The sequence below is a fragment of the Heterocephalus glaber genome, unplaced genomic scaffold (genome assembly GCF_053883595.1).
Source record: "Heterocephalus glaber isolate CG9 unplaced genomic scaffold, H.glaber_assembly_v1.0 deba00001547, whole genome shotgun sequence".
Taxonomy (NCBI): domain Eukaryota; kingdom Metazoa; phylum Chordata; class Mammalia; order Rodentia; family Bathyergidae; genus Heterocephalus; species Heterocephalus glaber.
The window spans coordinates 18,274,424-18,301,034 of NW_028258340.1; the positions used below are offsets into that span (position 1 = coordinate 18,274,424).

General features: G+C 36.0%; 1 protein-coding gene and 1 long non-coding RNA gene across 21 annotated transcripts in view; one reads left to right on the plus strand and one right to left on the minus strand.

Annotated features, from left to right (window-relative positions):
- Positions 1–21,103, plus strand: part of Tab3 (TGF-beta activated kinase 1 (MAP3K7) binding protein 3) — a 70,141-nt gene extending 49,038 nt beyond the window's left edge. For 19 of the 20 annotated variants that reach the window (XM_013074069.3, XM_021262598.2, XM_087189893.1 and 16 more), the window contains 5 exons: positions 529–689; positions 5,852–5,945; positions 8,908–8,991; positions 13,331–13,432; positions 16,855–21,103. In XM_013074069.3, coding sequence (XP_012929523.1) covers positions 529–689; positions 5,852–5,945; positions 8,908–8,991; positions 13,331–13,432; positions 16,855–17,003 — 590 coding nt within the window. In that variant the 3' untranslated portion in view covers positions 17,004–21,103. The remainder of the gene's footprint in view (positions 1–528; positions 690–5,851; positions 5,946–8,907; positions 8,992–13,330; positions 13,433–16,854) is intronic. The other variant, XM_087189895.1, reaches the window with a different exon arrangement.
- LOC110350293 (uncharacterized) lies at positions 688–16,855 on the minus strand. Its single transcript, XR_015442445.1, has 5 exons — positions 15,924–16,855; positions 10,930–13,343; positions 10,009–10,422; positions 5,244–5,358; positions 688–928 (listed from the first exon to the last, which is right to left on the minus strand). It is a non-coding gene; the product is annotated as an uncharacterized LOC110350293 (long non-coding RNA).
- Positions 21,104–26,611: the final 5,508 nt, after the last annotated feature.

Here is a 26,611-nt window from a genome sequence, read left to right on the forward strand (position 1 = left end):
CTAGCCTGGGCAACTTAGCAAGGCCAACCCTGTCTCAAAATAAAAAGGACTGGGTATGTAGATCAACACTCCTTGGATTTAATCTCCAATACCACTTCCACCACAAAAAAAAAAGGAAGTAGTAATTAATACTGTTAGATTAGCTAATAGTAGACCTAAGAAAATATAAAGGTGAATGGAGATGTTTAAAAGTCTGTTCTGATTGTTGCAAGATATCTGAGAACTTAGTATTCTTTCAATATATAAGAAGGGAAGTGATTGTAATGATATTGAGCCTTTTAAGGCACAAAAGTGTAGTTAGAGAATTGTAGGCAAACTAAAGATGACAGGACAAGAGGGATGTATGCGTGATGTTACTTTTGGTAGCAGTTAAGAGCTGAATTAAAGCAAATATGGAGGCAGAGGAGCATTAGAAAGACAGTAAATGCCAGCCCTGAAATTTGATGGGTCTTTAATACATTAGCAATGCATATAAAAATTTTCCAGTCATTTGTTCATTGTTATTCAACTTTATCTGTAATGCTGTAGCCTTGCTGTTACATCAGCGAGCAAGGATGGAGAGGTTAGCAAAGCAGTTGAAACTTGAGAAAGACGAGCTAGAGCGGTTGAAGGCTGAAGTTAATGGTATGGAACATGACCTGATGCAGAGACGGCTCAGAAGAGTCAGCTGCACCACAGCGATCCCCACGGTAAGTTGCTGGGATGTGTTGATACGAAGATGGGGCCACTGGCTGTTGAGGCCATTTTGTTTTCTTTTACATTCTCTTCCTGCCAGAGTATTGTTTGTTTTCAAACAGTGAGTGCAAGACTTTTGTCAAAATTATTTGAGGTTTTATTTTTTCAGTGTACAAATTCCACAGGCTTACCAGTATTTTCAAAAAGTGACAATTATAATCGAAGTGTAGCATCATTTTTTATAAATTGCTTTCTGTCAAAATAGAAATGAAAATTTCACCTTAGCCAAAAGTTTTATAATTTTGCCATGTTTCATTTATTCTTGTATTTAAAATTATTTTCCTCAGTACTTTAATTCAAGTGAGATAAATATGAGTTTTGGAAAAGCGTTGACTATAGAATATTTTAAGGCAGAGCAGTTTCATTAAGTAATTGTAGAAACTGAGGTGAAGGTCTTAAAGGGGACTGCTACTGAAAATTTCAAAACATATCTTCTAAAATTTTGTGATTTCACAAGCTTATGATCCAACCTATCATTTCACCATTCATGTATTCAACAAGCATTTTCTGCATACACTTTTTGAATGTGGCACTGTGCTAAGTGCTTAGTGCATATGACAGCAACAAATAATTACAACACAGTGTGGTAAGTGCTGTATATGCTCGTGGGTAATGAGAGAACTCACACATTAACTGGTTTCTGAACCTAGTCAATGTACTTTTCTGCTCTTTCATATGATCCTCCTGAAATGCCCTTGTACAGCTCTGTGTGTATAAATCCTGTCATTCTTCAAGGCTCACCTAACCTCTACTTTCCCCATAGAGCCTACCCTCTCTAAATTCAGGCTAGTCTCTCTTCAGAAGTCACAGATTTAGAGAAGTGGATATATATATACGCGCCAGGCGTCTTGTGGTCAACATGAATGCAGCTCCTTTCTCAAAGAGCTGCTTTAATTGAAGTTTCTGGCTTCAGAGGGGATCTGTGAATTCCCTGAAATTATATTCAGTTTCATGTGTGTGATTATATGAAAGGTAGATCTATAGATTTCATCTGATTTTTATAGGGTTATTAGATTGAAGGAAAAAAAGGGTGAGAAACCACTGCCCTCCCTAAACAGTAGTACTGTATAGGCAGAGAGGAAAGGGGAAGGCATTTTTGAAGAGAGAAGAACATGAGGTAATAAAGGCTCAAAGTCACTTAATAAGCATGAGATTTCTTTTTTTGTTTTTTTTGTACTGGGGATCGAACCTCGGGACCTTGCACTTGCAAGGCAGGCACTGGAACCACTGAGCTAAATCCCCAGCCCAAGCATGAGATTTCTGATGAGCTTAGAGGTTAATGTACATACAGAATGGAGTTTAGACCTTGAACACTATGTCTAGATGTTTGAACTTTATTCTGCTGCTAACAGGGAACTTGTGAAATTTTTTGAGGAAGAGATTCTTGAGAATCAGGCATATTCTTTCCAACATTGACTACCTTGCTCAGTTTAGTCATTGTTGGGAGAGTTTTAGTTAAACACTTGGGAAACTGCAAAGCTATGTTTACCTAAAAATGATGTTAGTATAAATCAAATCTCAGCCTTATTTTTCCCACTTGAAATCTCAGTTGAATTCTGTGATTGAGGATAATATTGAATTATAGCCCAAATGGGAATCCACTTGTAGTGGTTGGGTACTTTATAGTCCTTTAGGTACCTGTAGAGCATGAAATTTTTGTTAAGCATAGAAGTCATTTTCTTTGAAGTAATTCTGTAAGCTTTGTGTAGTTACTACTTGTTGCATGATAATCCCTGATAAATAAAATCCTGTTTATTTTTAATTGGAAGTAGAAAACTCTCCCAATGTAGCATGGATTAGTGCTTGAAGAAAAGCACCCAGATTTTAGATTTTATTGATAGGTCAACGTTAGAAAGGAAAAAGGAAAAAATTGGTGAAACTGCTGTCTGGAACTATAATTTATTTTTAACTTTTTATTATAAAGAATTCCAAAGACACCAAGTAGGTAGACTAATATAATGAACCCTGTATAACTGTCTCCTAGCTTCAGAAATGGGTAGTTCATATGGGTGGTGAAAAGTTTAAGGGTGGTTGCTTTGTGTTTCTGCTGCCAGACTTAGAGAAAGAAAAGTAGAGGACAGTTGAGAGTATGTGGCTAAGGGACAACACATGGTGGTTAAGACAGTGAGTGTGCTTTTGAGTCAGGTGCAAATTTAAATGCTACTTCTGCTATTTGTGTCACTCATATCTCCTTATAAGTAATATTCACTATCTTATTTTCTTCTCTGTAAAATGTGTGTGGTAAAGTACTCGTCTTATGGGGTTTTCTTTAGAATTAGATATGTTAAGCAATTTACATGACATTTAACCAGTATTGTTCTCAATAAACACAAAATACTGGAAAATTTTTCTCGATATATACACAAATTTGAAGCATTTTGCAAAACTTTGATTTCTTTTTAACTTTAGGAAAAATGCATGACCTAAGAATATATATACATATTAATCAAGAAATAAATGATTTAGTCAGAGTCCACTTTTTGTTCATTGAGGCACATTTGAGGAACAATGACATAATGAAAAACAGGCTTGGAGTCTCAATAACTTTGGCACACACTGGTTATATATTTAACTTCTCTGCATTTGATTTTCCCTATGTATAAAAGGGAATTCTAACAAGTACATTATAATGATCCTGTCCACAAAATGTGACAGTGTATGTAATGTGCCTGGTGTGGAGGAGGTACTCAGAGACTGCTATCATTATCTTCATCTTATTAGGGATTAGGGATGTCCAGTCAAGAATTGACATTTTTGCTAATAAGCAAATACTGCTGCCTTCAAGTTTTCAAACAAATTAATTTCTTATCAAGCAGTATATAAATTGTTAAGTGCTTGTCTAATGAAATTGGAATGCGTATTAGTGACCAGCTATCTGTGCTGTTGCAGAAACTTTGAGTAGACAGAAGTGCCAAATGAATGATAGCATTTTTTTTAATCTGCTGTTTTCAAAGCATTGCACTAAGTACTGCAGAAGATGCCATCTTTTACAGAGTTATGTATATATCTGTGTAAGAGAAAAGGTAATATAAGACAGTAAATCTCAAGTGTTGACTAGGTAAATGGTAATGATGTAAGCACTTTCTGAGGTTGGAGATAGAAATTTTAGCCCTTTTGCTAATAGGGTCCAAAGATGAGACAGTTTCCTGGGGGAGAGGGAATTTTAAGTTTTACTTTGGAGGATAAATAAGATTTCAAGAAGCAGAGATCTTCCAATTGGCCTGTCCCCCATTCATCCTATTCTAATTGGCGTTTTGGACTACCCCACAGCTTTGAATTCCAAATGCATAATTGGTGCCAAGGAACCAAAGAGCATCAGTGGTCTTCAGTGTCTCTGTGAGACAACTAAAACAGTTGACTCAAGGTATTTCTGCCACCTTTTGAAGAGCTTAGAATTTTTCATTTTGAAATGTTAGATACAAATATCCTGTTATCTTACAAACAACTCATACATGGCAAATCTTTTCCTCCATGAAAACACAGTATACTTTTAACAAATGGCAGTAACTTTTCAAAAGTAGCTCCCCACCTCCATTTGAAAAAGGACATAGAAATCTTACAGATAAACCATGAGTTTCACTGGTTCTGCTGTCTTTGGAAACACGCCTGTTGAGAGGGGTTTTTGTTATATGCAAAGGTGTAGTACCTTATTGACTATTAAGTATAGTATGTATTTTTATACTTGTTACAAAGCTTCATTCTTCAGGGCCTCCATGGCTAAAACGTCTCTCTTCCCAAACCCCAAAATATGTAGAAATGATCAGCCTCTTCAGGTACTTGAATTTGCCACAAAGAATGGATTCTTTTCCATGTTTCTGGGATGATAGCATCACTTTTTGGGTACCTTAACTAATGCTTTATCTTTAATATAAATTAATACTCAAGTGCATGTTTTAAACTCTTTTAATACTGCCTGGTAAGCAAGGTGTATATATATATATATATATATATATATATTTATATATAACATGTATATATGAATTTAACATCAGTATAACAGTATATAACATTATATATTAATGTCACGCTTTGCCCATAGGAATGAGGAAAGAAAAGCAATTACTAATATATATTTCCAAGTGATTTTTGGTGTTGTTCCTCTAGCATTCCAAGGGACAGTGGCTCTTACTAATAAGCCTTTTATATCAATTATTTAAAACTTTTGATCCCAGTTAGTGGGCACTCCTACTTATTCTGATAATACCGCCTGACAGCATTTTTGTGAATTAAGATATCCATTCTGCTCATTTTTCTTCACTGTTAACACATTTAGCTTTTAGCCAAGTACATATTTTAAACAGAATAGGACTTTCTTTTGTCTTCCTATAGTAGCAGTTAGGATTTTTTATATAGGTGAAAACACCCTTTTAATATCTGGGCTGTGCTGAAAGCTTCAGTCCTCATAGCTCCAGAGTCTAATAAACGTTTTTAGTTTTTACTGTCCATATATGTAAATAGTAAGGAAATTAAGAATGGCGTGGGAAGTAAATGATTCCAGAAAACCTTACCTGAAGACAAGGACACTCCACATTTCAGTGGCTCCTGTGTGTTGCTGGAAAGGTTGAGGCAGGAGAAGGAAGTTCACTTGTTTCTGACATTTTCATTGACTAAATTAATTGCTTCCTTAAATGAAGAAATGAAAAAGATTATTATTTGCCTGAAAGAATTATTGATAGAGGAATAAGAGAATCCTCGTAAACTCAGTGCCTGATGTAAGCACTAATTAAAATTAGTACTATTGTAATTGTTACTAGGCAAGATTAAATCATGGGCATTGCTTAAAGGGTTGATTCTGAAAGTTTCCCTTACCGTGAAACCATAGAAATATTCAGTGTTCTGTGATTACGATGTCGCATGATAGAACACAGTCCAGTATTGTGGCCTGCCACTGCATGCAGCTTTTGTTTATATGTGGCCATTTTGATGTACCTACCCATTGTATGTGACTGTTCCTTTCAAAACATACACATAGAACTTCTTAAACATGCCCTCTTATGGACTAAGGCCTTATTCCTGGTAATAGCCAATCAGAACAATTAACATGATACGGAGTTCTTAAATGTTGGGCTTGATAATGACTTTCCCACAATTGCTATTTTGGGTCCTTTCTTAATAGCCTGAGGAAATGACAAGATTGAGAAGCATGAACAGACAACTCCAGATAAATGTTGACTGTACACTGAAAGAAGTTGACCTCCTTCAATCTAGAGGTATAGACTTGATTATTTGGTAAACCATAAGTAATAGTGTGGTATTTTAAGCTGCTTAAATAGCAATAATGGTGATTTTATAGATTTAAGAGACAGTTTTTATCTGTTACAAGATTACAATCCTGGTGATAAGCTTCCCTCTACCCTGTGGGTCATGGATCAGATTTGGGGGATCAAAAAATCGTTTTACTCTGGCAGTCTCATCATTAAGTTCCTATCACTTAGAATGTCCTATGTTACTTTGCATTTATCCTTTAGTCATTTACTGTGAATCTTTTATAAATCAATGGGTTTAATTCTAATGCAGTTTATATTATGTGATAGTAAACTAAAATATCTGTAAAAACAATAAGGATGCCAATTCAGAAAATTAGGCTTCTCAGTTTTAGGATTTTGGGTTTCCTACAGTAGTATACTACAGTAGAAGCTCTCTTATCTTTCATTTACCCAGCTCACCAAATTACAGATGGCCTTCATTTCCTCTGGAAAGAAGACTAATGTCTAAACCTATTGCACCCTCTTGACCAGTAGGCCCCATTCTGGAATGCCCATGTACTCTTGCCCCCATTGGTGGAACTGTCTGCTTACCAAGAGTGGGTTGTGTCCCTAGCACTTTTTATGTCAGTTACTTTATTTCTGCCATTAATGACTTGACATGAATTCAGGAGAAAGTTTCTCTTTATATGAAAAGCAAAGGCTTTTTTTTAAGATTCAAAGGCAAGGGCTGGGGATTTAGCTCAGTGGCACTGTGCCTGGCAAGCTCAAGGTCCTGAGTTCGATTCCCGGTACTAGAAAAAAAGATTCAAAGGCAAATCACTAAAAGGCACTGTGAATTTGATATGGGTGAAAACAACTGAAAAAGGTTGGGGGGATCATAAATATCTAAAAGGATTATGTACTTGGTGTCAAGATTACCAGGAAAGAAAAGCAATTCCTAATATATATTTCCAAGTGATTTTTTTGTTGATTTTATTCCTCTAGCATTCCAAGGGATTGTGGCTCTTATTAATAAGAGCAAACCAGGTCCTGTTACCTGATTTTGTAAATAAAAGTTTTAGTGAAATGATAGCCGGGCTCATTCATTTATGTGTTGTCTATAGCTGCTTTTGTGCTTGAAGGGCACAGTTGCATGCTTGCAGCAGAGATTATATTACAGGTCCACAAAGTCTGAAATATTTATTATCTAGCCCTTGACAGAGTTTGCTGACCCCTGGTTTAGGTCACCATGGGCATGGTTTATGTAAGACAATATGGAATTGCACTCAAAAGGTCTCTTACTGTTTTGTTTTACATTAACATTGGTGTGTAATTTTTCTTAATTCTGCATTTTAATCAGCCCCCCTTACTGTTCTTAGTTATGACAGCTAAGAGAGCTCCTACAGTATTTTAAGAGTATCTCAAGAGTATCTCAATAACACAATGTCTCATTGCCATTTTTAGGCAAGATTAAATAGATGAGGTGAACCCAAAAGATATGGAACTGTCTGAATAACAGGAAAATTAGAATGTGCATGTTGAGCTATCTAGGCAGGTACCTTTAAATTTATTTTCAGAAGCTTAGTCACTACATAGCCTAGTAGCTTTAAGCAGTGAAAGAATCACCCCACATAATGTGGGGGTTATATAAACTATTGCTACTATGTTACAGAAGATTGCAATTTTTTTACTTGTATGGTCTTTGAAGCAAAACAAGAAACACTAATCAAACATTTGGTTAAGATATTTATAGTAAGCCTTAAGGGATCTAGAAATTAGAACATCAGCTGTAACTTAAGTAATTGAAGAAATAGATGTGCAGCATCTTAAAACGAAAAAAACAGTATATCAAGTAGCATTATGGCTTATATGAGCTATCATAGGAATTGTTTTCAGAAAATTCTCTGAATAAAACATTTGTAATTGCAAAGAACTGTGTTTTGAGTCTGCACTGGGCAATGACCTTGCAGTGAGCTTTTTTTATACTAAATTCTACTTCTCTATGCTCCAGAAATCTTCTACACCAAGTTTCCAACCTAAACTTTATTTGGGGGGGGGGCAGCACTTAGACTTAGATGAAAAGCAGCTTAATTGTTGGTTTTCATAGGGAAAATATTTGTTGGGAAGAATAATCTAGAAATATAGTTAAACTGTTGGTATCATATAGCATCCTCTAAACAAGCACAGGCACAGATAGAAAGCTTAGCTAGAATTGTGTAGAACAAGCAGAACATAGAGCTAGGCTCACGGAAGTGAGGGTAGGACCCACAACTGGCACTGTATCAAAACAGACCTTGGAGGAGTTACAGTAGGAGAGATGGCAGAAATACAGACACTAGATCAGGGAGTGAACATTTTAAAAGAGGTGATAATTTTGTGACAAAACTACATTCTCAGGGACCATCCTATCTATTCTGGAATTAGAAACATGTCTTTTATCATTGGCAAGTCTGTAAACATCATTTAACATGGAATTTAAGATTCTCTTTTTTTCTTGAAAATAGGAATCCATGAACTGCTGTTACTTCACATTTATCCAGGTTGCTTAAATGTCTCAAAATATAACTTGATTAATCTTTATATATTGGGCTTCTTCCATGGATGAGTTTATAATGGATTAAATTTTAAGGTAAATTAGGAAAGGGAGCTTTCACTGTTTGTCTTCTTTCTTATAGTTTGTTCATTAAATCAGAATATGCAGAAAGAAACAGTTTAGCCATTCTTTTACTTCTTTTCATTTGCCTCATCAAATACTGCCTAAGGGGACAAGGCTACAATTAGAAATATTCCTTCAGGAAATGCATAGATAAACACCGGTGTAGTTTTCCTGGATCTTTTCTAATAATGATAAAGAAAACACTGTTTCATTTGGAGGAGGATTAGGATAATATGTTTGAAACCCTGAGAAACATTTCCTTTCATACATGTTTTATTTATATATTTTCTTTTTGAGAAAGAGTCCTAAATGCTGGTAATTTTTTTATAGGAAACTTTGATCCAAAAGCTATGAATAATTTTTATGACAACATAGAACCTGGCCCAATTGTACCACCAAAACCATCTAAAAAAGGTGAGTAGGGACATGCTACAAATATAGAATTAAATAACAAAATTCTCTAGGCCCTCACATAAATATTTGAAGAAATGTCATTTGAGATGTTCAGTAACTTATTAAACATAAAGTTACCATATTAATGTTATTGTGGTGATAAGGAGATGTCTCCAAACTTTTTTAGAAACCACTAAAATTAATAACTCATAAAATTACTGTCAGATATTTCTATGGGATATAATTTATTTTTTTAAAAAGTTGAAACTGTATTATAGTTAACATGAGTTTACTCAGCACTTTTAAAATTGGTTCTTATAAAACAATGAAAATTGAGAATTTTGAAGGTCTCAGATTGCAAATTAGATCTGTGGTAGATTGTTTTTAAGGCAACAAAAAGAGTCTGTATACTCAAAAGATGAACCTAGCAATTAGATAGGGACTTACGTGTTTTCTCGTCAAGGACAAAAATCTCTCATAACAGGTTTGGAGGGATTATTTTCAGATGCTTGTTACATAGAAATAATTTAAAGGCATCAAATCTGTTTCCCTGTTTTTATGGACCAAACTTTAATTGGCATTATTTTCAATTAAACTGAAATGTTGAGTCACTGAATATAGGTTAACATTTTCTGTCTAAAAGCCCATGTTGTTTTATAATTCTCAAAACTGAACTAAAGTAGAAACTCAAGATAGGGCCGGGGATTTAGCTCAGTGGTTTCACTGCCTGCTGCGCAAGTGCAAGGACCCAAGTTCGGTCCCCAGTACCAAAAAAAAGAAACTCAAGATAGTTTAATGATGAAGACATACTGCATAGTGGAAAATGCATTTCTTTTTTTTTTTTTTGGTACCAGGGATCAAACTCAGGACCTTGTGCTTGTGAGGCAGGCAGCGGAACCACTGAGCTAAATCCCAGGCCCCGAGAATGCATTTCTTGAAAAGTCACCCAAGGGTACAATATTTTAAAACCTGATCAGACTTATTTTTAGGTAGAGAATGTTTAAATTCTATCTAAATAATATAACTTGACCTACTTACATGAATTTTGGTTGAACAGTTTTCCATGTATACTTAGTAGTGTTTTTATGTTTCATTTGAGTTGTAACACAGAATCTGGTCTTTTTATTCTTTACTACTACCATGGATATTTCATCAAATCCACATCTGAAATAGCCAGTGATTTCTAAAAATGGTACAAAGAAGCATCTTAGTGGATGTGCCAAATTTGGCACCATACAAACATGGTATGTAGTTTCACCTAAAAGTCACTGGGCTGTACAGAAATAGGTATCACTTTAGCCTTTGGGTTTGTAAAGTATGAGTCTTTAAACTTGATTTTGCCTAAGTGTCTACTAAAGAAGTATCACTTACTAGAAATCCAGCAGATGAACTTCATTTAATTGATTCAAGGGCTGTCATGGAAGAATTGTTCTGTGTAAGGAAGTTGTTACCCTAAGGACAGAGGGCGGCACTGATGAGAAATGGTGGACAGTATGTCCTCCATGTGGCACCTCATTAGCATCAACTCTGAGGTATGGTCTAAGGGACCCATACAAAGACATGACTAATACTTTCAAAGTTTTAGATATAACTCCCAGGAGTTGGGGACAAAGTCAGACCTCTCTGGGCAAGACCAAATTCTTTAAGTGTTCATATAAGACAAGAAGATCTAAAATCAGTGATCTAAGATGAAAACTTTAAAAAAGCAAACATAATGAGATGGAAAAAAAGAGAAAATATAAGTTACCACAACTAGATACCTATTCTTCCAAGATTTACATGTAGATAAACAATTATAACCTCTGTGGGCTTTTTGAAATTAATTGATTCTAAAATGAAAATGCAAAACCACAAACCAGCTTCGGGACTTACTGTAAAGCTACAATAATCATACTGGCATAGGAATAAAGAAATAGATCATTGGAATAAAATAGAGTCCAGATGTAGATCCCCACTCACCTTGTTGGTTGACTTTTAATAGACGTACACAACCAATGGAGAAAGGAAAGTCTTCAAGTAGGGCTGGAAGAACTGCATATTCATGTGGGGGAAAAAACCAAATTTTTATCTGCCTCACATCATATATAAAAATTTGAGTTAAGTTATATACCTAAGTAAAAAACCATAAAGCTTCCAGTAAAAAACAATAGTTTTGCAGCTTAGATATGTTTTTAGACAGGACAGGGTAAACAATAAATTCAACATTTATGCTCAAAGAGACTAGGGGAAAATATTCACAAAATGTGTATCATAAAACACTGGTATCTAGAATATATATTAAAAAAAGAAAACACTTGAGCAGACACTTTACAAAGGAATATGCATATAATGAAAGACCATTCAAAAAGAAAGAAAATTTCTTGAGGTAATGGGATGGATAGTCAGAGCCCAGATGAAGTTGTGGTTTTCCCAGATGCAGCGGTGGTGTTAATATGCCATTCTGCTGTCTCTGGATCAACACCATGTATTTGAGGTGGGAGGTTACGGTTTGCTATCCTGCTTGGCTAGAATTTTGCAAGGCTTACATTAATATTCTATGAGGTAGTCTCATTAATATCAGGCTTTAGCTCTCTACAAGTAAGTCTCTTTTCCATGGTTCATTTAATTCAAATAAAATTTGCTAAAGCCATTATTATATGGTCCCTCAGAGTTAGTTGTAATGGGTCCATCTACTACCACTTTCTTAAAATGTTTAATATCTAGGTTGATTAGATAGATGCTTGATCCTACAGAGCAAAGATGACGCCTTATCCCAAGCAGTTTGTTCTCTGTGTGTATGCAATTTTAATAAAAGGTAAACTAGAAAGCCATCTAAAACAAATTCTATATAAACAGCAACATTTAGTTTAACTTTAATTGTGTATTTTGGTTAGAATATAAAATGGTACTGTTATTTTAAACCTTTACCTTTTTCTGTTAAAATTTTTAAATAACCTGATTAAATTGTATAATTTGGGGAGAAGCCATTTCATCACAGAATTATAAAAAGCTACTCAGTTTTATGAAGTCAAATTTACTTTGTTCAGTACTTGAATATTCTCACTTTGTTTTTTAAACTAATGTGGCCTTTTCTAAAAGTACACTAACATAAAAAAAAGAACAGTAAAATGCTAATAGCTGGTAGAACTGGTTTCTTTGAATGTCTTGTAGTACAGATACATACTAGAAATTCAAAAGTCTAGGTCTATGTGAGTAAGGGTAGCAATTAGAGAATGACAGAAAAAAACAGAAGGAAAGAGAAACCTTTTTGGATTGAGCTTTGCAGTTAAGCAGTACTGCGCACTCACGTGTGAGCATGTGCTCCTCGGATGACTCAGCACATCTCCCTGCTCCCTCCTTGGAAACTCACAGGGTGACAGTGGTCTTCTTGGCCACCCGACCCTGTTCAGATCTAATGTGATAATCTGCGAATCTGTAAGGTTTTTGTTGAGTCAGTGAGATGCAGCTATGTGATGCCACGCAAGTACTTTAACAAATGGGACAAGTAGAACTTTACCTTACTCTTTGGAGCCTGAGGAGATGTTTGCTCTGATAATGAGTGTTTAAGTGCCTAAGCTGCCATGCTTACACTTGTGGAGCAGTGATTTCTAATAGTGGGTTGTACTAGGGGATTTCATATGGGCTTAGAACTGATCAGCGAATACGAGATCTTTTGCTCTTAAGGCCAAATAACATGGAGTCTGCCACTGTTCACTTAATATAAAATGTTGCTTGCTAATAACCTATAAATTCATAGAAACAGTATTTTAGCATGATATTGGGGTACCTACAGTTTTTGTCCATGTTGCAAAGTGTCTGCCAGGCTTTGGCACACATAGATAATTGGAATTTATAAAATCATTTGGGAGCACTTGTTTGTCAGGAATAGTATTATTTTGAATTGGTCTGACATTCCAAGTACTATTATTTTTGCTTTTTAATTATAAAATTTGTAGTTGTATTTTTTCACTATTATTTGTAGTGGTTACCCTTTTTTCACCTTGTAATTTTTTAGCTGTTGGTTAATCAGAAAATCACTGAAGTATAATCTCCCAAATTTGGCTTTCACATTGACATTAATTACTATCGCTGAGTTTATACCCTTGTTCCACTGAAAAGTGGGAATCTGGGGAAAGACAGGGCATTTGTTCCAAGTAATTGAAGAGGATGGAAAAAGTTCAAAGAACCCCTGCTCTGCATAGGTTGTAAATGCAGCATTAAATGTAGCACTTGCCCTCACAAGGGGACCTAAAATAACATGAAGTAGTAAGAATAAATGCACTCAGCTGTGTAGGTTACATGAGCTGTCCTTGTAAACCTGTTCCATCTTGCTGAAGAATGACTTGATCCCTTCTTACTGGCTTTGCTTCTTCTTATGCAGACTCCTCAGACCCCTGCACAATTGAGAGAAAAGCCCGAAGAATTAGCGTGACCTCCAAAGTACAGGCAGATGTCCATGACACCCAGGCAGCAGCTGCAGATGGTTTGTACTTGTGTGTCCAGAGATCATGCAGAATGTCCAAAACACATTAACCTATGTGGACTTAGCAGACCTTGGATTTTTTTTTTTTTTTTTACTTTCAAAAATTATTCTCTATACTGAGTTTCTAAGACTATCCTGTCCAATGGAAATGTAAGCCACATATATAATTGAGAATATTTAGTAACCACATCAAAAAGGTAAAATTAATTTTATTGTATAGTGAGATATGTAACAATCCTTATTTTAAACTAAACTTTCAAAATGTGTTGCGTATTTTATACACGTGTAGTACATCTCAATTTGGACTGACATTCATTTCAAATGCTCAGTAGCCACCAAAATTGACAGATAAGCTCTAAGGAAACAGTATATTAAAAGTAAGACCAAATAAATAATTTTAAAATGACTTGGAAGCTCCGAATTTTACAAACTTCTCACTGAAGTTTTATACTGCTTCAGCTTTATCCTGACATTCAATTTAAATGAAGTTTCTAAAAATATATGTTTGAGCTTGTGCAAGTATTCTACTAATTTTTTAAAAATTTTTATTAGTACATGTTTGCAGTACATCATGATTACATTCATCATGGGGAGTTGGTGCATGTACATAACACATCTTCCTTCTTTTTCCTTCCATGCTCCTTTCAGCTTTTGGTCCCCTTCCCGTTTGCTAAAGCTCGATTTCCAGTTTTCTTCTTCAGTTCTTTTTTTTTTCATCCCCTTTCCCTTTCTCCTTCTCTTGTTCCTGTCCTCATTTCAAATCGGTCTTCCTGTGTTTATTTTGTTCTTCATTTTATATTTTGAGTTTCGCATATATGAGAAACCATGTGATATTTAAGCTTGTTGTGCATCCATTTACCTACAGATGTCTCAAGTTTATCCTTCTTTATGACAGAATAGTACTTATTGTGTATAAATACCACATTTCCTTTAAGAATGCATAAAGAATATTGTATAACTAGTTGAAAAGATCCCATCCTAAGAACAAACATATAAACAAGATATACTTTACACAGTTTAAAAAAAAATAACCCTCCTTTACCATTAGCATATTTGCCATTTGGGGCCAAAAATGCAGTTTTTCATTTATCTTGAAACTTCTGTACAAAATATTTAAATTTTAAAAATATTTAGTTGCATACTTGTGAGGCTTTTTCATTTTCATGGGAAATTTAGCCTATTACAATTAATCCATTTGAAAATAATATGAAATATTCTTTTTAAGTTTCATAAAAAAGAAAAGATTGCATACATATTAATCAGATGTGAACAGACATCTTAAAATACTTCTCTGATGAAATGAGCAGTTTCTTTAAAAATAATTCTAATCTTGGGCCAGGGATTTAGCTCAGTGCCACTGTGCTTGCTTCACAAGCACAAGGTCCCGAGTTCAATCCCCGGTACCAAAAAAAAAAAAAATTCTAAGATAATCTTTTTCAAAAAATGTTTTGTTGCCGGGGATTCAGCTCAGTGGTTTCGCCGCCTGCTGAGCAAGCGCAAGGACCCAAGTTCGATCCCCGGTACCAAAAAAAAGAAAATGTTTTGGTGAGTTACATCAGAATGATTATTCCAAATTAAATTGTCATGGTATTAAACAGGTAGGCGTCCCAAGATATCCTGAGTTAGTTATGTTTAAAAAGATTTCCAGTTTTATAGTTTAGAAAAAAAAATAGTGCTTTGAAAAACATTTTCACTGTAAACATACATATCACCATAGTCAAAAGTTGAAGGCTACATTTGGAACTAACATAGAAAAACAGGGTAATGGCTAAGAGTTTAATGTCTTTTCTTCCTCTGTAGTAAATATTGCTTCATGAAATAAAAAGGTTTTTTGTGTGTCTCTTTAAATTCTGGAAGGCAATATAAGCTTGCTAGCCAGCTATAGACATTTTTCAAAACTATCCTTCCCTATCTTGGGAAAAGAGAAAATTGAATTTTGAGAGCCTATTTTTTTCAAAACCAGCAGTAATAATGTGTAATTTTTAATTAGGTTTTCAGGCATATTGTTCTTTTAAAAGACAAAAGCTGCTATGCGAAAGAGGACCTTTTCTGGAAATGGCATAGTAAACATTTTTCCCATAACAGAACACTTCAACAATGTGCTTTTTCTTCTTCCATACAAGACAAAAAAGAAGACTGTACTAAATCTACATGTTTTGGAGTCATAAGGCAAAAGACAGAGATGGGTGAGCATGGCTGCCAAAAGCCCATCTCCTGTTTGGAGTGACAGGAATAGGCTAAAGAACCCAGTAATTTTCTATCATATTGTAAAACTAAGATCACCTTCCTGCTTATCAGGAGGTAAGGTTCAGGGTCTAAACCTCAGTTCTCTTTAGGGAATGTTTATACCAGCCATTTGTCACGAAAAACAAATTGACAAATCAGAAGTCAGCTAGTTAATTTTCAGTGGAAGGTATGCTTGGCCTCCAAACAGTATCTGACAGAGCTTCCCCACATCTGTTTCTTTTCTCTGTTTAGAAAGATTGCTTACCTTAGATCTTAATCTCATTTCCAACATAGTGAGAGTTTCCAGTGTTCTATAGGTGGATGCGTTTGGCCTCCTGACCCTGCCCGGATTCCAGGGTGAATTCCAACTGAAGATCTTTAGACCCCACTCATCAGAGACCATTCCTAAAAGGGAGGATTTACAGATTAACTGTAGGAACAGAGCATTTTTGTACACAAGGCGAGAGAAAATGAGGATTTAAAAGGAATACAAGTGGGGTGTGTGTGTGTGTGTGTGTTTTAAATCCTGGAAGTCAACATCAGATTGCTAGCCAGCTACAGACATTTTTCAAAACTAATATATGAAGAACAATTTTATCCCTATAAGGTAGGAAGGAATCAGAATGAATGGATTTCAGTTTTATGAAAACTTAAGTGTACAGGGTATCATTCTCGTTTCACTATTCTGGGGAAAACTGTCACGAACCATTCCTGCCATTTATAAACTATTAGTATAAAACATGCATATCGTTGGAGGTTAAGGAGCTTAAGGTCTCAAGGAAAAAGGTGCGCGGTTAATGAGTTCTTTACTGTGGTATGGATAGTACATAGAGACAGAGTTAAGGTAGGCTGAAGTTGTCTGGGACAACTTGTGGAGATAGAATTGACATGCTATAATACTTTTTTTCATTTGACTGGAATGAAGCCTAACTAGCCACTGTTGGGAATGAACTAGGAAGGCAGTCTATTCTGGACTTTCCTCCATCTTCTTATAGCCAAGAAAAAAAAGCAAACCCTCACAAGCCTTTTGTTCAATTACACTTTTCCAACAGGTATGTTTACTAATTGGCTTACACATTAGATAAGCCAGGAAATTACCCCGCTCGCTTTTGGGAGTAGTTTTTCGTTTGGATTATCCTAGGAAAAATTTTCATCTATTTTCCCCTCTTCTTTCCTTTAATGCTCATTTCCCTCAGACCATCTGTGTGGCTCCAAACCTAGTCCTCGGACACAGTCCCGAGATGAAGACTATGAAGGGGCTCCGTGGAATTGTGACAGCTGCACCTTTCTCAACCACCCAGCACTGAATCGCTGTGAGCAGTGTGAGATGCCACGGTACACTTGAATTCAGAAGAGCTGGCCCCGGGTCGAAAGGGAAACTTGAAGCACCCGCCAGAAGAAAAGGAAACCTCGGGAATCTCTTCATCTGCCCAGCCTTGTCATTTCTGACTCCGTAGGGGAGGAGGAGGAGGAATGGCACCTCAGCCACTGTGCTCACAAAGGAAAGATGGGGAGGTCTTTCTGTTTCCTTAACTCATTGCAGAGTAAGAGGTGGAAAGGGTTACTTGAAACCAGGAAAGGACTCGCTCCTGAAAGAATGTACACAGAGAAGTCAAGAGTTCTTCTGTGGAATCCCAGTCGTTAAAGTTACTGCTGGGTGGCCCTTATTTTTTAAAGTTGAACTTTGAATCGTGGTATGAAATGTTACAGTTTATGCAGGCAAACTGTGAATTCCAGAGCGGACTTTTCTGATCACATCTCTCTGGGAAACCAGGGCTCCCTGTGCTTCTTCCTGCTGCTTCCTGTAAAGAGAAGGATGGGGAAAAGCACCCCAAATACATTTTTTGGCAAAATAATAAGGGTATTGGTAATTGCTGCTTTTTTCAGGGGTAGTTTCAAACACACATACACACAGATATTTTAAAATGTGATTTGCAGCAGTCAGGAATGAGGCAGATCATGCCCTTTGTTGGAAAGTACAATCAGAGGCAGTAAGATCCCTTTGGTTTGTACAGTGATTCATCAACCCTATATTAGCACTGGTAACTAAGACCTAATTATGCCACATAAGAAATACATCTTAAGTTACTATATGTTTTATTAGGCCAATGGTTTTAAAAGTAACCCTTACAAACTATGATTTTATAAATGACATTCTCATAAAACTGCACTTTGCCAATAGCATAGTGAATGTGTACCAAATATGAGTCCATTCCAGAAGTCATTTGGAAATCTTGAGCTCCGCTGTGGTTAAGAAATGTTTGTAGTCCATCAGGCCGTTGTTCCCCCCTTCTAATTAAGTGATGAATTCATGATGTTTACAGCATAGATAATGCTTTGTGCCATAATCCTAATTTAGCTGAAAAAAATATTAACTGTTCAATAAAGATTTATTTGCACATGTTTATGAAAACATGAGGGAAAATATAGTTGGCCAATATCATAAAGTTGTACACTGCATTATTTGGGGAGCAGGAGAGGGCTAGTAAAGAATTACTGGGCTGGGCCTGTACCTCAGCAGTAGAGTGCTTGCAGAGCATGCACAAAGCTAGGTTTGATCTTCCAGTCCCCCTCCCGGCATACACAACAAAGATGAGTATGGAGAATTTGAAACATTTTAAATTGAATGTAACTGTTCTCAGAAAACATACTGAATTTGTTCAGGCAATTCAGGTAATAGTAAAGCACTATGAAACAGAACTTAGTGTGACTCACTAGGGTGCATCACTGAAAAATTAGTAACATTCAGATAAGCGCAGTTCAGAATTGGATTTTGGACCCTCCCTCTGCTGTTTTGGTGAAGATGAACAGCAACAAAGGTGGTAGGTTTTCCCATCCTGAAGGGTTTTACCAGAGGTTATGACCTTAGGAATACAGGTGCCCCTTCCCCCCCATTCACACACACACACACTCTGTGCTGTCATTATATTCTAATTTAGCGGTAAAATCTGGCAGACCTGGAAAAACAAGCTGTACTTAATAGCGTAATGAAACCAAAGGCATAACTCATCATAGTTTTCCATTGAAATCATAATTTCACACACTGCCTACAGCTTTGAAAACATTTTTTCATATATGGAATAACTCCCCAAAATAATTCCTCTTGTTTCCCAAGGTAAGCATGGTTATATAATTATACTGCTAAAACATCTTTTAATACAATAACTGTGGCAAAACTGTGAAAATAATGCTGAGAAAGCAGATGGGCTTAAAAGCACGAGCAGTGATCTTTAAAGGATTTTTGTAACACTGGTCTCTGTCACTCTAATAACACAGTCTAGTAGTCCTACTGTTCTGTAAGATGCCTTTGCCTTTGTGTGGTTTCATATCTTGTTAGTGGTGGTCAGCCCCACTTGGTGTTAAACAGTTTTGGGGAAAATATATACATACATATATATACTGCTTGGTGTTCTAGCTAAAAAGGTTTACCAGTGTTCATAGTGATATGCTGCAGTGGTGGCAATTAACTTGGCAGTTGTCAGTTGAAAATGAAAGTAGCATGTCTGAAAACAGTCTGATACAGTACTTTATTAAAACCATGTAGATGACTTTAAAACTTGCATGAAAATACACCAAGGTTAATAAACTGTTATCATACAGTAGATGCATGGTTTCAGTCCTTTGATGATATGTCCAGTCAATCATTGCTTTCACCTGCCAGGGGAGATGAGGAAACAGTCTGTTTGCTAGGTGTGGAGGGTGGGATATGAAACATCAAAGATAGATTTTAAGGAAGTTTTGTACACATTAATTTTCAGTTGTGCACAAGTTTCATATTCCAACATAGGCTATATTCAGTTTTGAAAAGTGAGCAAAAAATAATTTGACATTGATAAATTTGACACATTGAACTGTTTCCCATACAGACTGCTTCTTGCCTATGACCAGTTTTAATAAAATTCACCCAACTTTCAAGGTGCCTTTTTAAAAGGATCTTCTAGTCAGTTTGGTGGGCATAAACACTGGCATATGTGGTAGGGTATAATGGGGTGATGCTTGGCTGCTGGGGTGCCTGTATTTTGGATCAGCTGGTGCACTCCTTGATTGTTGTAAGAGGTTTACTTTTCCTAAAATACATCTGGTTTGATGTATCTGGTAACATACAGACCTGCCTGTACGTTTTACATTACGTTATTTCACTGTTTATTGTAAACTGGGTTTTTAGAAAGCATGTTTGGCATTTTGTGTAAGTACATTGCCCCTTAAATTTTGGAGTTCCTTAAAAAGTTTAAAGTGGTAACAAGGAGCCAGCAGCTTTCTAGGCATTGTAAAATGTATTGAATTAATATTGATCTAGTTTGGGAGAGAGTAGAGGCAGGGGGTTTTAAAGAAACAAATGTGTTGTAAAAATGTAGTTTTAGAACAGATTAATGATGGTGGGGAAAGTGTTGCTAATTTGTCTATTTCCCTGGAAGAAATGGGAAGTGTGATAAGCAGTTTAATTTTTAAAGAGCTGGTCTCAATTTTAGTACTTTTTAATTCTAAAAGAAATCAATGTTTCCTTAAATTTTGTCATTGCTTTGTCACAATTATTTAGGGTTCATATCCTTTCTGTGGCAATTCAATTTTATATAGTCTTTTAAAAGGTAACTGTAATGTCTTTCTGACAGTATAAACAAAAAGCAAGAATATAAAGCATAGGATTGTCCTTTAAAAATATCCACCATGGGGCCGGGCATTTAGCTCAGTGGTTCTGCCGCCTGCCTCGCAAGCGCAAGGTCCCGAGTTCAATCCCCGGTACCAAAACAAAAAACAAAACAAAACAAAAAAACCATGATGTATCCTGGAATGTGAAGATGTCCCTTTATTGTTAAAAATTGAATTATTTTAATATTGTACCATTGTTAGACCTTGAATAAGTATGTTACAGTGTGTGTTTGTATATCTGTAGAGAAAGGAAAACAATTGAAATGTTACTTTAAAAAATCAGAATAAATTGGGCACTGTCTGTTGCACCACTACTGTATCTTTTTGAAAGAATTAACAGTATTTTCCTATTGTGAAAGTTAATTCTGATGATGTTTTCATATTCACCAGACATTTTTTCTGTATTATTTGCATCCCCAAATATTTAATACAAGTAGAGTTTGCATGGCTTGGGCATTCAGAGATTAATAGAATGACAACTCAGTTTTAATTTCTAAAGCCATGAAAGGTTGCTTTGAGACTGAACAATTCTGAATTCTTATTTATGACAACCAATGTCCATTTTTCTCTCCCTACTGTAAAAGAATTATTCAGTTTCTTCATTAAAGCGGTAAGAACGTATCAAATCATGTAAATATCATGTTTTAGATTTCTGTGTATGCTGTGAATGAAATTATTTTGAGATGAAATTGTACAAAGGCATTTTGAAAGGCTATGCATGCATCATACCTCCAAACAATACATATTCAAAAAGTCAGATTCCTGCAAAATAAATTAATAAACTAAAAGCAAACACTACATCTTGCATCTTTTCTGTGTAGTTAGAAATAATTTACAATATCAAACTAGTTGTAGCCCCAAATATATTTCTGGATTCACAAACGTAATCACATCTTGGTTTATTAGAACATGTAGTAATGTTAGCTTTCTTTTTAAGTGTACCTTACTCTGACTTGGAAATTAGATAAAAGTGGAAGTTCTGTATCAAAGTTGGAATACGTACATTTTTCATTCCACTTAACATTTATAAATGAATAACTTTTAGAAAATCTTTGCCATCTGTTAATTTTTCAAAGGCAAAGGCCTTGAGGCCCTGACGCTCATCTCGCCTAGTGTCTACAGAAACCTTCCAAACTTGTACAGAAATCACCATAGATGAATTATACTAGGTAACCTTTTCTGTGACTAAATACATTTAAATCATTTTTACTCATTTTAACAGAAAAAAATTCTAAACGTATGGAAGTACAGAAAAATGGTATAATTATGTTCCATGCACCTACTACCCAGCCTTCAAAATTATGTGTAAGCATTACCAGTACTCCATCTGTGTTAGCACCCCTCTGCTTTCTCGATTATTTTGAAATAAATCCCAGACATAATTCATTTGTAAATAACATTTTAACACAAACACACCTTACAAAATTCTTCATTACACCTTTAAAAATTTCTCCTTTTTAAATATTGACTATCCAGTGTTAAATTTCCCCAATAAGTCTCACAGATTTTTTGAAATAAGCTTCTTAAAATTAGGCTCTAGGGCCGGGGATTTAGCTCAGTGGTTTTGCTGCCTGCTGTGCAAGCGCAAGGACCCGAGTTCAATCCCCGGTACCAAAAAGACCCCCAAAACAATAAAATAAGGCTCTAACCAGAACCCATGAAATACATTGTATCTCAAGTCCCTGTATATATTCATTCTCCCTCCCAGTGAGAAACCCAGTCATTTATTAACTGAAATATCTTCGTAAGGAATCATCAACTATCTAGTTACCCACCACCACTGTTTACAGTTAAGTATAGAAAGAACATGAAAGATAATGTTAAAAGTAGCATGTGAAATATTTTCCTTACTCCCCTCGGCTTCTACCACTGAGCTACAACACCCAGCCTGTGGATAAGATGATTTTCTTTTTTTTTTTTTTTTTTTTTAGTACCGAGGATCAAATTTAGGACCTTGTTGCTTGTGAGACAGGCACGGTGCTACTGCACTAAATCACCAGCCCGAGATTATTTTCAAGTTTCAGATTCTCAGCAATCAAAATACCTCAGCTGTCCTTCTGAACATTGGTAGGTGTGCTTTTGACCATGTTTTCATAATAGGGCAGCAATGAATATATAGTGCAGAAACAAGTAATGAAGCCTAGTTTCCCAGTCTTTTGCATTGTGGTTTGGGTACAAAACCAAAGTTAGTACATTCGATAATATTTTGTTTTTCTTTTGGCTTTTGCAGTTATTGTTGCAATTACTAGGCAGTTTTCGGATCATTTTGTTACCCTGAACAAGAATTGCCAAATACAGCCATTTCTAAATCCCAGTCCCTAAATTTGCTTTCCTTTAAATCACTAGGAATACAGAACAGTAAGTCCCCGACTTACAAACACTGGATTTGCAAACTTTCCAGATAATAACAGACTTAGCATTATGAACATTCATAGATGCCAGCAAATCCCAGAAGTAGCTCACGTGTCTGCTGGACATTGTCACAGTTGTGCTGTGTGCTTACTGTACAGTGCGAAGTGTACAGTAGTACAGTGCTCAATCAGAGCCCAGGATGTCCAGAAACGAGGAAAAGCAGTGATGATATAGAGGGGACTGCTAGGAAGCGCAAAGCAATAACCATGGAAACAAAAGTGAAAATAATTGAGAGACTGGACTGAAGCAAAAAAAGGTAGATGTCACTTGTTCTTGTAATAATTCTGAAGAACATGGGGTACAATTCTAAAGAACATGGACAAGATCATGGAGCATGTGAAGTTTTTTTATGCTTTACACTGTATATTTGTGTCAAAGGTGTGTCAGACTTAGAAATGAATCTGACTTACAAACGTTCTCCCAGAACAGAACTCGTTTGTAAGTCAGGGACTTAGTGTAGTTTGATTTTGTTGTGCGTGATCCAAAAAAGATCTTTATTTGAAAGGTATTTGTAGTACGAAAGGAGTAGAAAACAGTGTATTGAAATGGCTTGCATTCTCTGTCCACTATTTGACAATGAATTTAATGGTGACGTGGTAGAAGGACTCTTAATTTCAAGATTGTAATTTTAGTTTCTCTTCCCAAGTTCAACTGACGTAAGCAACATTTTTAAGAGTTGGAAAACATCGAAGGATGTTCTCAATGGGGTTAGAAAGGACAGGAAGCAGATGTGGACATCCTGAGGGCAGTAGCAACCAGTCCCAGCCAGGTCACAACTAGCTGTAGTTCAACCTGCAAAGCAAGTCTGGCATTCCCCAAACTGAGCAGTGGGCAAATTGAAGGAAATGTGTACTAGACAGGAAGCATGTGTATTGCAGCATTTGCTTTGGGCTCACTTTGGCACCACAGTTCACTAAGGAAAGAAAGCATTTATGGAAAGTTGTTTGACCACTACTTAAGAGGCATAATGTGTAACTTCAGGCTGCCACAGTAAACAGAGAGGGAATATTTGTTTGGCTCCCTGAGGATTCTAGTGAGTGAGCTTTCAAATCCACTATAAAGACCTGAAATACTACCCACTTCTCCCTGCTCATTTGGGTGGCCCAAAACAAATGCTTAGCAAAGTGTTGAACTTACCAATTCTAATACTTTGTAATCAAGTAATTTGGGGCCAAGAAAAATAAACCTACAAAATGAGAAAAGTGTTTATTTTCATTTTGATCAGATACTAAGATTTGAGTAGTATGATCCATGGTGTTTTGTTTTGTTTTTGGTTTTGGTTCTTTGAGATAGGGTCTTGCTATGTAGTTCAGGCTGACCTTGAACTCAATATGTAATCCAGGCTGGCCTCTAACTTGCAGTGATCCTCCTGCCTCAGCCGCCCAAGTGCTGGGAATACAAGCATGCACCACTAGGCCCAGCTCCATGAGGCATTTTTTTTAATTCTTTAAAAATCTGCTAACATTGGGCCGGGGATTTAGCGCAGTGGTTCTGCCACCTGCCTTGCAAGCGCAAGGACCCAAGTTCGATCCCTGGTACCAAAAAAAAAAAAAATCTGCTAACATGGAAAGATGTAGCATTTTGAAAATAGGATCTCATTCTACAGAATCAGAGCAGAAGAGAAAACTTTAACATCTAAATTTAATACTAAACAATTTGCAACAATGTTGTAGTTCTCAAAAAGGATCAGATCGAGAAAGGTTTCATTGAATAAAAATTTTGACAAAGTTCTAAAATACAAATATAGGTAGTAAACTCAGAAATTACCAATAGAGAAATCTTAGAATTCAGAGTAAAAGGATAAAGAGATGAAGAGCTGACACATAAGAAATGTGAATTCTACATCCAGGAAATCCAATGAGAAATACTAGAAGGAACACATGCAGTAGATAATAGAGAAGCAACAAATAAAACAGTCATGCACTAAATAACAAGGCCTCAAGTCAACAACAGATTGCCCATATCTACAACAGTGGTCACTTAGGATTAGAACAGAACTGAAAAATTCCTATCACCTAGTAAAGTTGATACCTGATCCAACAATGAGGCACAATACATTTCAGGTTTGTGCTGATGCTGATGTAAACAACCTGCATGTTCCTGTTTTTTGCACATACAGATAGGCATGGTGACACATACCTATAATTAATCCCAGGTCTCTGGGTGGCTAAGACAGGAAGATCGCAAGTTTGACCCCAGCCTGGTAAATTTAGTGACTGATCCTCTGTTTCCAAGATAAATAAAAACAGAGGCTGGGAATGTAGCTCAGTTTGAAGGCCCTGGGTTCAATCTCTACTACTACCAAAAAAGTATAGCAATATAATTATGTACATCATACTTGATAATAAATGATACTGATATACTATTGTTTTTAGAATGTTCTACTTCCAGAAAAGATTACTGTAAAACTACACCATGTTATATTGGTAGCAGCCTTATACATCTCATGTTAACCACTTCTGTTGAATATATCAATAGGCCATCTAAGGGTATGAGCACACTGTAGGATGTTTGCACAATAATGTAATCACCTAACACATTTCTCAGAACAGACATGACTATGTAAGAAACATGGAGGTGAGGTGGGAGGATTGAAAATGTATTGCCTACAAAGAAACAATAAAGGTGACATCAGAATTCTCCTACCTCTGCATAATACTCAAACAGACCTCTTTGGTTTTGATGTGTAAAATAGAGAAAGTGACTATTATGATCACCTTAGCTAAATCTCCATATAATGAAACTTCATTCACAAGAGCTAAAGTTTTGTCCAAATGTCCACCAGACATTTACAAAAACAATCGAGAAAACCTCAATTTCTAAAACAATTATACAGGCCATATTTTTTGGACTGTAAGCTATCAAATCTAAAAATTATTAGATCAAACCACCTGAAAACTTTAAAAGCTCCTCTAAATAATTCAAAAGGCAAAATATAACTCAGATTTAGCTCAGGCATATGCTCAAAATGAGATTTTAGCAAAGACATTATCCCAAATTAAAAAGACTTTATTCCCAGAAAACATGGCAGAATCAGAATGTTATATCCTAGTGACATTTAAGAGACTGAAAACATTGGATTATTTCTAGATGCAAATAAATTGTCCACACCTATAACAGCACAAGTTGCACAAAGAAATAATTTGGAACTCAAGGTGACATCACTTGTGGAAAATATGTTTCCAGAGCAAGATGTCTCTGTATAAACTCTATCAGTAAAATGGACATGCGGAAATTCACACCAAAGAGAACACTGTGTCTAACATGGCCAGTGTCAAGAATCCTTACAAGATGCAGAACTCCAGGGGAAACCTGAATCAGAAGTATTCCAAGACCACATTGATAGGTAACGTGGCAGAAAGGCTTTTAGAAGACAGCAGCTGCAGAAGGCACATGAGCATTCATAAAGGAGTCAAACTAAATCTGCCATGTGTGGAAAGATATTTATCCTGCCACTGGCCCCTGGTAAACACCGTTCTGCTCTTTTTTTTATGAGCTTGCCTTTTTAGCTTTTACATATGAGTGAGATCATATGGTATTTGTTTTTCTGTTCCCGGCTTATTTCACTTAACATAGTGCTCTCCAGTTCCATCCAGTTTGTCACAAGTGACAAGACTGCATCTTTTTAATGCCTGAATAGTATTCCACTGTGCATACATACCACATTTTCTTTATGCATTCATCTGTTGATGGAAACATAGGTTAATTCCATTCTTGGCTATTGTGAATAATGCTACAGTGAACCTGAGGGTCCAGATGTCCCATTGATGTACTGCTTTCATTTCCTTTGGATACATCCCTAGTAGTGAGACTGAAGGATCACATGGTGAATATGTTTTTAATTTTTGAGGAAATTCCTTACAGTTTTCTCTAATGATGGTACTTATTTACATC